General features: G+C 38.5%; 1 protein-coding gene across 1 annotated transcript in view; it reads right to left on the minus strand.

Moving 5' to 3' along the window:
- LOC134841475 (uncharacterized) overlaps window positions 1–12,758 on the minus strand; it is a gene marked incomplete at its 3' end in the record, with an annotated part of 63,166 nt that overhangs the window by 33,168 nt on the left and 17,240 nt on the right. Inside the window, 1 exon segment of the mRNA XM_063857485.1 lies at window positions 12,247–12,528. Within this exon segment, the coding sequence (XP_063713555.1) occupies window positions 12,247–12,528 (282 nt within the window).

Genomic DNA, 12,758 nt, shown 5'->3' on the forward strand with positions numbered 1-12,758 from the left:
TGAATACCTGGCGGGAGATGAAATGGGGCTAGTAGACTAGATGTCTAGTTGGATTAGCAATTTCCCCTAGCGCGTACGACTAGAATTTCTAGTGGAATCAATTAATTTAATCATTAACAACCTCGAAAATGGTTGACAACGTCATACTGAAAAATCTAGCCAATCAGAACAAGGCACCATATCGGCTGATCAAAAAGCGCGAGGAATATAAAAGATCGCTAACGAGCACTTCGAACTCTCAATTGAAATTTGATTATTCTGCAAATTCCGGAAGCGGTCAATCTCAAACATCCAAATCAAATCAGTTCTGCTTAAAACCACCCTAATTACAGACAGCTAAGATTCAGTCGTTAAAAAATTCAGTCCTAAATAATAATTCTAAACATTCTGTCAATATTATCTACAGACAAGAGCAAATGAGTCGAAAGGCGGACTGGAAGGGATTCAAAGGTGTCCTCCTCCCGTACGACGTGAATACGCTTGAGGTGCGAGGCAGAAAAGAAATCAAATGGCTAGGCTCATCAGACAGAGAGGGAAGATTGTCCGACCCAGGGTGTCACAAGGGAAAACCAGCCACAAAGTAACAAAAAACAGTCACCACGCCCCTAACAACAGTAGAAGTTATAGAAGCACGAGAGCTCTTATCATCGAAACCCAAAAAGCAATCGAACTTCCCGAAAATTGTGTTTAGCAAAATCACACCAGTCACCGATACACAACCATTAGCAACACTAACAAAAATGGCAACCTAAGCAGCGCAGACGGAGAAAACTGTGATGATATTCACCAGTCAAACCAAATTTTCCATCCACGAGAATTATGAGTACGATGTACGCCGCGTGAGCCCGACCCCATGCAGTCAAGAAGAACTCATTCCAAACCTTGAACCTCCCACCATGACGAACACGCATCAATTGCAACTATAAACCAGCCATCACTTGATTACAGAGGGAATCAACTCAACAATTGACCAAAGTGCGAATAGCGAGTCAGAGGACACACCGCTATTTCGACGAAAACTACAAAAAGTACTCGGGGTACGATTCATTGCCGCCACCACCATGAAGGACAGAAATTTCACACACTTTGTCAAGAAACGAGAGTGGGAGGTCATAAAGACTTCGTACGGAGAATACTGATTCAAAATACAAAATAGGCTGAAGACTGTTTGCTGATAGACTAAACAAGCGTCACCCCAACACAAACATTACTGGACAGTTTGCACCTGACCCATCCTGGATCGGCGGCCATGTTGGATCTGTGCCAGCACGCGTGGTTTCCACACGATTGTTCAATAGTTCAAAAGGCACTAATGTAAACCTTGCACAGACCAAGTTAAAAACCTCAAACTAACTATTGCAAAACAACACTTCGTTCCAAATGGAACCGGTAGTCGAACCTAATGAAGAAGTACAATTATATCTTGCCGGGCCCTCCCTGATGAACTAAAAAAGGCGCATACATCTAGGTTGCAAAAGATAAAGGGTCAAAAAAGCCCAGGGCAAAAGTCGTGTCGAACACAACGGCGGATATTGCCGTAAAAACTTTTGCAAAGAAATATTTCGGATAATGGGGTACCGCGACGTCTAATGGGGTACCGCGAAGTCTAAGAAACGTTTAGGGCTAAGTATTTTCAACTGTTTTGTAACTCAAATAACATCAAATTATTTTTTGCACCGGTAGACGACCATAGAGCAATAGGGGTGGTAGAGACATTGATCCAAACGGTAAAACGGAGACAAGGGGTGATGAGAATAGATAAAACAAACACACCAAATAAACTTGCCACGAACATAGCCAAACTAAAAAAAAAACATTACGTATCACACCCCACGGAGTAACAAAAACTTCACCGTTTGAAGCACGCATGGGTAGAAAACCGAATACAACTCTCTCTCTCTAACTTAGCAACGAGTAGCTCCCCCAACAACCTTAACTGGGAAAAAGCAAAACACGCATGTTTAGATCGAAACAACCTCACAAAAACGCCTCTACCAGCGAAAATCAAGCACAATTAACATTGAAGTGTCAATCAAGCGACGCACAACATTACACACGAATCTCCAATTGGCGAAAAAATCTCCACCACATCATCAGCAATGAACATCAGGGGCGAAAACTAGACGAGCCATTTAAGAACATTTAAGGATAAGCTAAACGTAAGATAAAAGGGGGTACAGGAACCAGTAGACAAACGAATAGAGCAAGTAGCAAGAAAAACAATCCGATTAGCTACCAAGGTAAGAACCCTTGGACTTTCGAACAAAAAACAACCATTGACGAAAACAATTTTAACTTATACGCCACACACCGCGTGGGAACAAACGTTCGGGAAACATCCCAGATTACTAAGAAATAACGGAGTCTTCTAATCCTCTAATATAAAGGCCTTGCAGAACTTCACGGTTAAGTGATTACGATGCATTCAAATCCGCACGGAGATAGGACCTTGCCTACGTTTTTTTAGAAATTGAGCAACCCAACGCACCCCAGCATCCGATGTTTAAAGAGGACGCTGAAACAGGTTTCCCGAAAAGACTCACAAGGAAGGAGTAGGCCGCAGGACAATAGATCAGCCCAACAAAGCGACGAATCAAGCCTACAGGGAAACGAACGGGCGGCCGACCTACCCGCGTGACACACCCAACAAGAGGAATGAGCCTCCAAGTGGAGAAAAAATGAAGACTGGGACGTCCAAAGCCATCCCCACGGAAAGTTCCGACAGTATGGAGGATGAAGAAGAAAAATTGTCGACAACGTCGGAGATCTTGGCACCGTCGCCGAAACGGTTAAACCAAAAGAAAAAACCACTAATAGCTCTTTTCACCGAGCCAACCAGAAAATCGGTACGAACTCGCCAATCATCATTGGCCAACGCATTTGGAAGCCCCATACCAATAAACGCGATCAAAGAAATGAAACTAGGATCCAAAAAGAAAAAACAATTCAATATCAAGTCACCCACGGAAGGAACACAATCACCTCCAAAGACAAACCTAAAATCGCTAATCCAGAAAATAGGCTTTTCGGACAAAACGCCAGAGTACCAGGCGTGCATGAAACTCCTCGAGGCAATCAGTCCGAAAAACAAAACTAGAAATCAAGAAGAAACGGAAATTATTGACCTTATCTGTAGTGGATAGCTCGGAAAAAGACACGACTGAAATATTTTTCATTGGAAAGACAGGCGGAAAAGACGAAACAGAAGCAAAAGAAAACGACGACGAGACAAATGAGGAACAAGAAAAACGAACGGAGAATGATAACAACAATGAAGATGACAAGAAAATTGCCACACAACAGACCAGAAATGACGTAACCAATAGAAGGACAAGAAATATGGAATACAAGGAGAGTCCCCTTGGGACTATAAACTCAAATTAAAACTTTTTTGCTTATATCTTTTCTCCTAGTTGGAATGTTATCCTGCAGGGATAGATAAACTTTGATGCATTTATTTATACTTAACTCACAATGTGAGTAAACCATTTGTTTGGTCGATTGACCTTGTACAGGCGCCAAGCCAGTGATCTCTATGAGCAGTAGCTCAGACGTCAAAAAATGGTTTGATGAATCAGTTGCTTTGTCTCGCTTACGCAAGAGATCTTGTTCATCAATCCTTTTGGATTTAGTAACCAACACGTTCATACACCGCGGTATGACATAGTCTAGGGGATGTTTGTCCATTTGTCGCGATATAAGCTTAAGAAGTTAGTGTAACTCTGTGATTACCTCATCGCTTCCCCGTTGAGGCGTTTCAGCCGATATGTTGTCTGTCCTTTCGCACTTCAGAGCTTCAACTGCTTTGAAAATTTAAAACTAAAATATCGGGCAGCAGCTGCCGTTTAAAATAAAAGTAACAATTAAAAGGCGCTTGGTTGAGCACTAGTTCAAGGTTGTCTCTCCAATCACTAAGTTTTCCAGTGACTATATCAGTAACTATAGTCTGGCGCGACTCATGTTCAGACTTTCCAGACTCAAACTCTCGGCGCGACTATGCAATTTGGGTCTAAATCCGTATGCGGCGCAACCCTCAAAGTCTGGACATGAGTCTGGGACCTCGACCAGGGTAGCGTGTCATTTTGAATCTAACGGCCTATTGCTAACACTTCTCTTAGAGCTTCAGCTTTGGCTAGTGAGTCCGAAATGCCAGAAGATAAAGTCGCCGCGGAAATGTTGCTCTAAATATGCGGAAATATCAGTTCAACCAAAACGAGCTTTTAAAAATTGTTGATTCTGCAATTGATGTACAGTCAAACGATACCTCAAGCGACCTCTGAAGCTCCACTAAACTGTTTAACAAATTTTTGAAATCTGTATCGCCGATGAAAGAGCTTCAATGTAAGATACCACGCTGAAAAAGTTTGCAACTCCAATATAAATTGCTCCTTCTATTGATAGTTTTTAATGGATAGTTATGGGGTAACATCGTTTATTTATGCTTATGGTTGCTTAATCATATAACCTATGCCAATACTAATAAAGAAATTGTCAAGCTTCTACCGTTTTCAGACCATGCAAGGCTATTTCAGATCTGAAGTTTTCTATTTCAGAGCTGAAATTTTCAAATTCTTATTAAATCTGAAATGAAGAATTTCAGATCTGAGAGTCAATTTAGGAAAGAAATATAGAATTTCAGATCTTGCACAAAAAATTGCCGGTACGGGTTGGATTACGGCGAAGAGCAATTAAAAAACTTTTGAGTAACTCTTAGCGAATGGGGCAAAAACACTATTACACTGGTGAAACGGCTTGATCTTTCAAATGAACTATCGGAACGCCCATGGTATGGTCTCTTATTATTAAGCTTTGCCATGTGATTAACACTGAAAACAAGGACGCTAAAAGCAACTTTCAATAAGTTTCCTTTTGTTTTCCTGCCTCGATAACTTAGTCATGGAAAAACTCTGATTTTGTACCAGCTAATCAAGGGAAAAGTTGGAAGAGCCGATTCGTTTAGAACTAAAATTCTTGAAACTGTTAGATTGCTTTGACACCTGCTAAGATTTTTTCCGGGAAATTTGAAAATCCAGAAACTCACCACTTTTGCACCATTTCTCAGAAAAGGTAAAACAGAGAAGGGTTGAGTCGTGAAAAAAGGACAGGTACAAAGGTGCTAAAACAGCTCTTGGGCATCTGTGAAACATTGATGATTCAAAAAAAAATCAAAAAGAAAAAAGTTAGGTTATTTTATCATCAAATCGTAAAAAGAGATTTTTTCAGAACAAAAATTATTCACCAGAAATTGATCAGATAGACAGTTTTTAACTAGAACTAGTCTGGGTTTGTCTGGTCTGTCGGTAGAATTCTGTGGATGTAACAAAAGTTTTTGGTGTTTTTATTGCTCAAAAAATCAAATCGATTTTTTTTGAAAGTCCGTCCCCCCTCGAGAAAACTCCAGATCCGCCCCTGCTGCTTTTCGTAATTTTAGTATATCATGCAGGCGCAAATCAAAACTTTCCTCAATACAATAGGGCAAAGGTTATTTGAGATGCAGGAAGATAGAACTCGTTTAGTTCGACCGAAATTTTTATTTCGACCAAACTGGCTTTTTAGGGTGTGTGTTATCCGTACGGATAAGAGAAGAATATCCATTGGAATAAACAGATGCACCAAAACAAGAAAATGACAATATATAGTTATAGTAACATAATCATCAGATGATACTTAAAATAACCAGTTGGTAGAGATACTTAAACTATAGAAGTCTAATACAAATACGTACTTGTTAAACTTAATCAAATATGTACCAGTTGATGCTACACGTACTTATTATGAGTTTTTGTCACTCACATGCATTCGAGATCAGATCATCAACCTTAACTTTAACAGAATGAATTTAAGTTGATTTATCTCTTCTTATTTTCCAATTTTTCAAGCAAGAATTCTATATCTTTGCTCAACCTTACTCAACGTATCGAACCGTGGGTACAACATGGCACAGCCAGCAGTTACCAAAAACCCACTGAGAATCCTTCCGTTCTGGCGAAAATCCTCAGCGGAACCACCGATTCAGTGGGAGAAATGGAATCAACAGCTATTCTTAGAAATCATAGCTAATGATGGAATAAATCTTTTTATACCCCATTGAAGATATCAACTTTCGAAGTTCAAATTTAAAAAGATTTTTTACTTCAAATTAGTTTTTGTAAAGTTCTGGGGGTTTGAAAATTGCCAAAATGGCCATTTTGTGGACTAAATTATGCACGCTTTGGAGAATTCAATCAAAATGCTGAGAGAGTAAAGCGAATTATTTATGCGTGGCGAATTATCCCGCACAACACAATCGTTCCAAATTGTATTGAGGCTAGCTGATGGAACGTATTATTTTTGTACGACACAAAATTTCACTGTTTTATATTGTTAAAAACTTAAAAGTTTTCATGTTTTCTTTTCCCAAACACTATTCGTTATGAAATAAGGGGCAGTCGGAACATTCAGGGTTTTGCCCTGATATACGAGCAGTCTTGTTATAATTATCAAGGAAAGACTGAAATGCGTCACGGGACAAAGTAATTTAGTCACGGGACCATGAAATAAGTTAAGTTTTTTCACTTATCTAGAAGTTAACTGTTAGAAGTTTGAAAGCTAGAGAGGTGTTCTTAGTGCCAAAATTTGACTGAGTAATGAGCAATGTTTTAGAAAAACGTAAAATCTGTGCTTATTTTAGTTTTGCAAGCGGAGTTGTTTTTTTTGTCTTTTTTTATGTGATAGCAAACCTTTATGAGGTCGTAGCTTAGATTCCGAGCTTTCCAATGAACACTTTTAAGTCCGAAATTTTAACTGCTCGCCTGATTGGGGGGATTTTCTGGCACTAATAGCACATCTCTGACTCCCTCTATTACATGGCAAAACGCACCTTGAAAACAAAATTTTTGCGTTTTTAGTTACATTCTTAAAACAGTTTTACCCGTCATATGTCTATGTTTCCATCATGAATTTCTCATTGCAAAAATTGGCAGAGATTTGAAAATTCTCATTCAGTTCATTGCTCTTAAAACCAAAGTGGAAAGTTTCATGTCTCGTGACTGTAGTTCATCTTTTTTGCTCCACTTATTTTTTTATTCCAATTATTTAAAAGCTGAAATAAAACATTGTAGTAAGTTCTGACTTTTCGTCATGATTTTGACATATGCTGCCGTGTTGTCATTGTTTTACTTTTTAGCTCAATACCAAGCTTGAACGTTTCCCCTTGCTACCATGAATTTAGTACCTGCTCCCTAAATTTTTTCAATCGCTAGCACCGCGTTTAGCTTTTCAAAAATGGGCGGATTTTCAATAATTTTTTTAGGTCGACCGAATTGATGCCTCGCGCTCTCTCAAAGCACTAAAAAAGTCCCTGTCGTGGCCTAATTTTCTGTGCCGCAAGTAAAATTTTGAAAAAGTGGCCGAAAAGGGCATTTTTAAGCACTTTTTGGAAAAATTTGACCAAAAAATCGCATTTTTTCGGCGCGCGCTCCAACAACCCCCCCCCCCCCCCTCAAAAATAGTATATATTGGCGCTGAAGGCGCCCTTAGAAAAATTTTAAGGTCCGTCACCAAAAATGGATATCTAAAAATAGTACAAACGGGGGACACTTTGGATCGGCAGGGGGTCGAATCCCTGAGGGGGGATAGGAATCGTCCGCCCCTCACCCCCCCTAAATCCACCCCTGATTTTTATGCATATTTTTTCCTGATTTTTTCACCTATCCTACCTATCAAGAAGAATGAGTAACACGAAAAAAATACATTCAACGTAAGCTTTTCAATTTAATTTCAGTGCTGGTTTTTGATCTGAAAAAAATTGAAAAGAAACAAGACTGCTCGTATCAGGGCGAGGCCCTGAATGTTCCGACTGCCTTTTAATGTTTATGGAGCAGTAATAACATTAAAAATTAAATTAAATAAAACAAAATGAAAAAAATTTTCAAAATTTGAAACTTTTCATGAAAATCATCCCCCCACATGCCATATAAAGAACAAAAGGATAGATTTCGCTCCTTGTAACAAATCAATTACGGCATATAATCTTCTTTCAACCAATTTGGAACAATTTCCAAGACGGATTAACTCTCCGCTTACGCGTTAATAGCGCGAAATATATCGCGCGTTAATTGACCCAAGTTGGCCAAAATGGCAATCTTTAAACCCTCATAACTTTACGAAAAATGATCACAGGTGCAATATCTTTTCAAATTTAAGCTCAGGAAAACAATAGCTTTCGAATGATGTTAAAAAATTCCGTCAAAAATGGCTAGTTAAAAAGTCGAAATTTGTCTGAATAAAAAAAACCCACCCCGAGCACAAATATTCCGTTACTTTCGTATCGAAAGTCGGAACAATAATATCAGTAACAAACAAGTATTTTGGAGCAAATCTAATGGTTTTTCTTATGATCTTTTTAAAAAATTGTCGATTTTTGTTGTGAAAATACGCCAAGTAGGGTGACTTTTTTTATTCTTCGCGGGAGCCTTTAGGTTACAAAAACTTTGAGGGATCTCATGAAACTTATTGTTTGCGGTAAGCAACTCTCCTGAATTGGACTAAACTCACTCAAACCGACAAATTAAGCTTTTGAGGCTTAAAATTTTGGTTTTATGAGTTTATAAGGCAAAAAAGCGTTTTCTAAGCAATGTAATCCAACTTTAGACAATATACTCGAATTTATTCAGATTCTGCGAGATTTCATACTGGCTATATTAAAATTTTTTTACCGCAAAAATTGCGTTTTCTAGACGATAAATTCCATTTTTTACTAATTATAATCCATCTTTATGTACTGTACAAAATCCCTATATTATCCATTTTAGTGTGTGAATAAGTTAGACATAATTGATTTTTTACAAGTAGAAAAAGTATAAAAATTGGTTACAATCAAATGCAACCTTAGCTTTGCCAATGCTGTTCGGCAGTCTTCTATGGCTTCTGTGGAATACTGTACGCAAATTTTTTTTCAAGGGGGCAGAGGGACGATATTAGTTAACCCTACATTTTATTGTTACTGATTCTCAGTAGCGGATCTTATTCTTTGATGAAATTTTCCACAGCTCTTAGAGGGTCGGTAAAATTTTTCAGGGGAAATGTGGTAAAGTCGCAATTGGAACCTGATCTAAACTACATTTTATTATTGGATAAATTAGATATTTTATCACTATAAAATATTTAATATTAACCAATCATATTCCATCTAACTAACAACCCACTTATTTGTAAGTGCTGAAATTACTTGTAATTTCAGCACCAGAGAGATTTGAATTTAACTTAGAAATTAGTTACCTCTCCAAGAGAACTTCAGCAGTCGCAATAAGCCAGTATACTCTAGATCTATTGAGCCTAGCAGAGACTAGTTAAACACCCTGAGACTAGTAGATATAAGAGTAAGATTAGGATCGGTATTAGACTAAGAAGTTGCACGAATCTATCCGGCCGAAAATAAGATAGCGTGACGAGCAGACGGTGTACCCTATCCGAAATTACTCTATGAGTTATACACCCTACATCTTAACTCACAATTGCTGTAGTAGAATATAATCATGCTCGTAATTTAGCAATGGATCAGAGAGTTCTCTCAGCTCAGAGATACTCAGCTCAGCCCAATACTGACTCAACCTTCCTTTAGTTTTAAAGTAAATTTTTTTATGCTTCTTGTAGAAGCAGTTTAAATTAACTACATTGAGTACCCTTTTTCCCTCTATATACTGGTATAAAAACGTTGCAGATTGCCTTAAAAACTACAATTAGGAATTAATCATTCTAGCAGTACATATCTTTGGTGATTAGTTTCACTAAAGTAGCGTTTAACTTATATTACGATTGGCAATTTCAGGGGAAAGTGCTCGTGTTGGAAGGACGGATTGGTATTGCTTTAGAGCACTCACATATTAAAAGACAATTTCAAGAAATAAACTTGTCTAGGAAGATAAATTGCAGATAAATGAAAATAAGAGGCAAAAAATAAAAAAGGTTACAGGTTTCATCATGCGCAGAAATTGAAAAGCTCTTAAAAAATGAAAACAAAAGTAGCAGGAAATCACCATTTGTTGTTGAATTTCTCTCAAGGTCGAAATTTTGAAAAACGAAGGGCTAAGAGAACTGTTGTTTTGAATACAAAGCGACCTTTTCTACCCGTAGGGGCTCTAAGAAGAGCATAATTCCTCCTTGTTTTTGTAATTGATTTGCTAAATCATGGGTTCTGGCTATCATTCAATAACATATGATCTACAATAACATTTACTTCTCTTTGCGAAACAGTTTTAGTCATATTTATCACTACTTTTCAGGAGCGGATTTAGGAGGAGGAGGACCGACGCCTACTTCCCTCACCCCCTTCCCCCCTCCTCCCCCCTCAGCAGGTATTCCACCCCCTGCCGAAACAAAGGGTCCTCCATTTGTACTATTTTGAGATATCGGCGCCTATAATTAATAATTTTGAGGGGGGGCCGCCTCTTTGGCTTCAAAATTTTGGCTGTGGTGCAGAAAAAGTGTTCGAAACAGGGTCTATTTTGGTAGGCTCGGGAGAATTCGGAAAAGCAATTTGATCGACCTAAAAAAAGGTCGAAAAACTTTTAAAAAACTTTTGAAAATTCACCCCTCTCGAGAAAAACCTAGATCCGCCCCTGCTACTTTTTGTAATTTTTAGCATTTCATGCAGGCGCGAATCAAAAATTTCATCAATACAGTGGGGCAAGGATTTATTGAAATGCAGAAAGATAGAACTCGTTTAGTTCGACCGAGTTTTTTTTAACTCGACCAAACTGGCTTTTTAAGCTGTCTTTCAAACCATCAGCGGATAAAAAGGGAAGCGTTTTTTTAGGAATTTGACCCCTCGACTATACAAAGGGTCCACTTGAACAACTCAAAGGGATTTGCCAGTCTTTATTGTTTTATCGTGATCTGAGACGTCTGAGAATCATTTCGGTCGACCTTAAAAGAAAGGTCGACAAAATGTTCAAAAAACGTTTGATTTCAAGTTTGAATGGTTTCGTTTCTAGGTTGGATTAATAGCACAAAATATATCGCGCGTTAATTATCCCAAGTTGGACAAAGCGGCAATTTCTAAACGCCCATAACTTTACAATAAATGATCACAGCTGGAACACTTTTTTAATTTCGAGCTCAAAACAACGAATTTTTTTATCTGATATAACAAACTTTTCCTGAAAAAAAATCATGTTAGAAAGTCGAAGTTTGCTTGGAAAAATTGCATCACAAATAATCCATCAATTTCAAACAACTCAACTACAAGAGTAAAAATGCACTAAAAGCGACCAGAAAATATGCACTTATTGGTTTCATGGTACGGGAGTTGGATCCACAGTAACTGTATGACGATATATCTTCGAACGAACAGCCAGCGTGTTCTCTGAACAGTCGGAGAGTGAACAGAAAGGAGCAGGACTGTACCTTAAGCTACTTGGTATACAAAAAATTGAAATGATTTAACTTTGTGTTGGATTGAGATAGGAGGGCGGGGGAATGTTGAATGATATAACTATATGATAGTTTGATCTTAATGGCCTCGTCCGAATCAAGACAATTGACCTTCGTGGTCAAAAGTAACCATGTGAACAAATGCAATCTGAAAGTAACAAAGCATATCCGAATGAACAAGTTTGTTGAACAGTTGTCTTCTTGAGCCAACATATTAATCAAGATAAATTTTTTTCCGGCAGTTGGTCCGGACTGCTGCCTTTTCTAGCTTACTTAAGATCCTACTCTTGCCACTTGCTGATAAACAGATGAGGTCTTCTTCTTCTTATCTGTTTTAGCTGGAATATTCAGCAGAATTTTAATTTTATGACAATGGATTCGATTTGGATGAAATATAAATCAAAATAACTGATCTTCCCAGCAAGAAAAACAAAACCGCCGAAAATATCAAGCAGTACACAACCAGAGCTGAAGTCTGGTACTTATCTCGTGACCAGTGTGTCTCAAAATGAGTATGTTGCGACCATCGCTACCCAAAACTGGTATGTCATAACTTTGCACTGTGCGCGACTGAAGAGTTTTATAGAACATTTTTTGAAGATTATTAGCATGATTTTTGTAACTTGCCAGACACTCGGAGCATGTCAGTGGAATACAGTTCGAGAGAGATGCGGAGGATCAGCACTAGAAGTACTTATCTAGCCTCAATGCACAAGAGCGAATCTAACGAACGCTTTTGAAAAACCAATTTCTCAAAAAGGAGGCGAGGCAATCTGGTGATTTCAGTTTCACACGTCTAGAAAAAAATACACCTGTTAGAGTTATGGTACGTACCTTGACGACAGAAACAGTGGCGCTCAAATCACACCTCGCTTCCCCAACAAACTTCTTAGAAACATATCTGCCCTGATTGTCAAATATGGCTATGTAGTGCAGGCTGCGTTCTCTGTCCTGGTCGTAGACGAATATTCGGCTGTGAGATGCTGCCAGAGACACTGGATTTGCCAGTTCAGTGCTGCCGAAAAACTTGCCAGACACTCGGAGGATGTCGGTGGAATAGAGTTCGAGAGAGTTGCGGAGGAGCAGCACTAGTTTGCTATTGGTCGCTGCAATTCCCTAAAAACCAATATGTCATAAACTGATTAAAAAGTATGTCCAGAAAAACTTCGGCGACAATTTGAGAGGAAGCGCCGGCTCTTTTCCAGTTCCCCCCCCTTTCCCATTCAATTTTGAAAAGTCTAATTAACGTTGTCATAATGCAATGAAATTTGGCGTGGTGAACAAATCGACAATTCTGAACAAATTTGTTCTTCATACTTTGCAGCGTAAAATCACGCATTTAGCCG

Source organism: Symsagittifera roscoffensis, chromosome 3, assembly GCF_963678635.1.
Source record: "Symsagittifera roscoffensis chromosome 3, txSymRosc1.1, whole genome shotgun sequence".
NCBI classification, from domain to species: Eukaryota; Metazoa; Xenacoelomorpha; order Acoela; family Convolutidae; genus Symsagittifera; species Symsagittifera roscoffensis.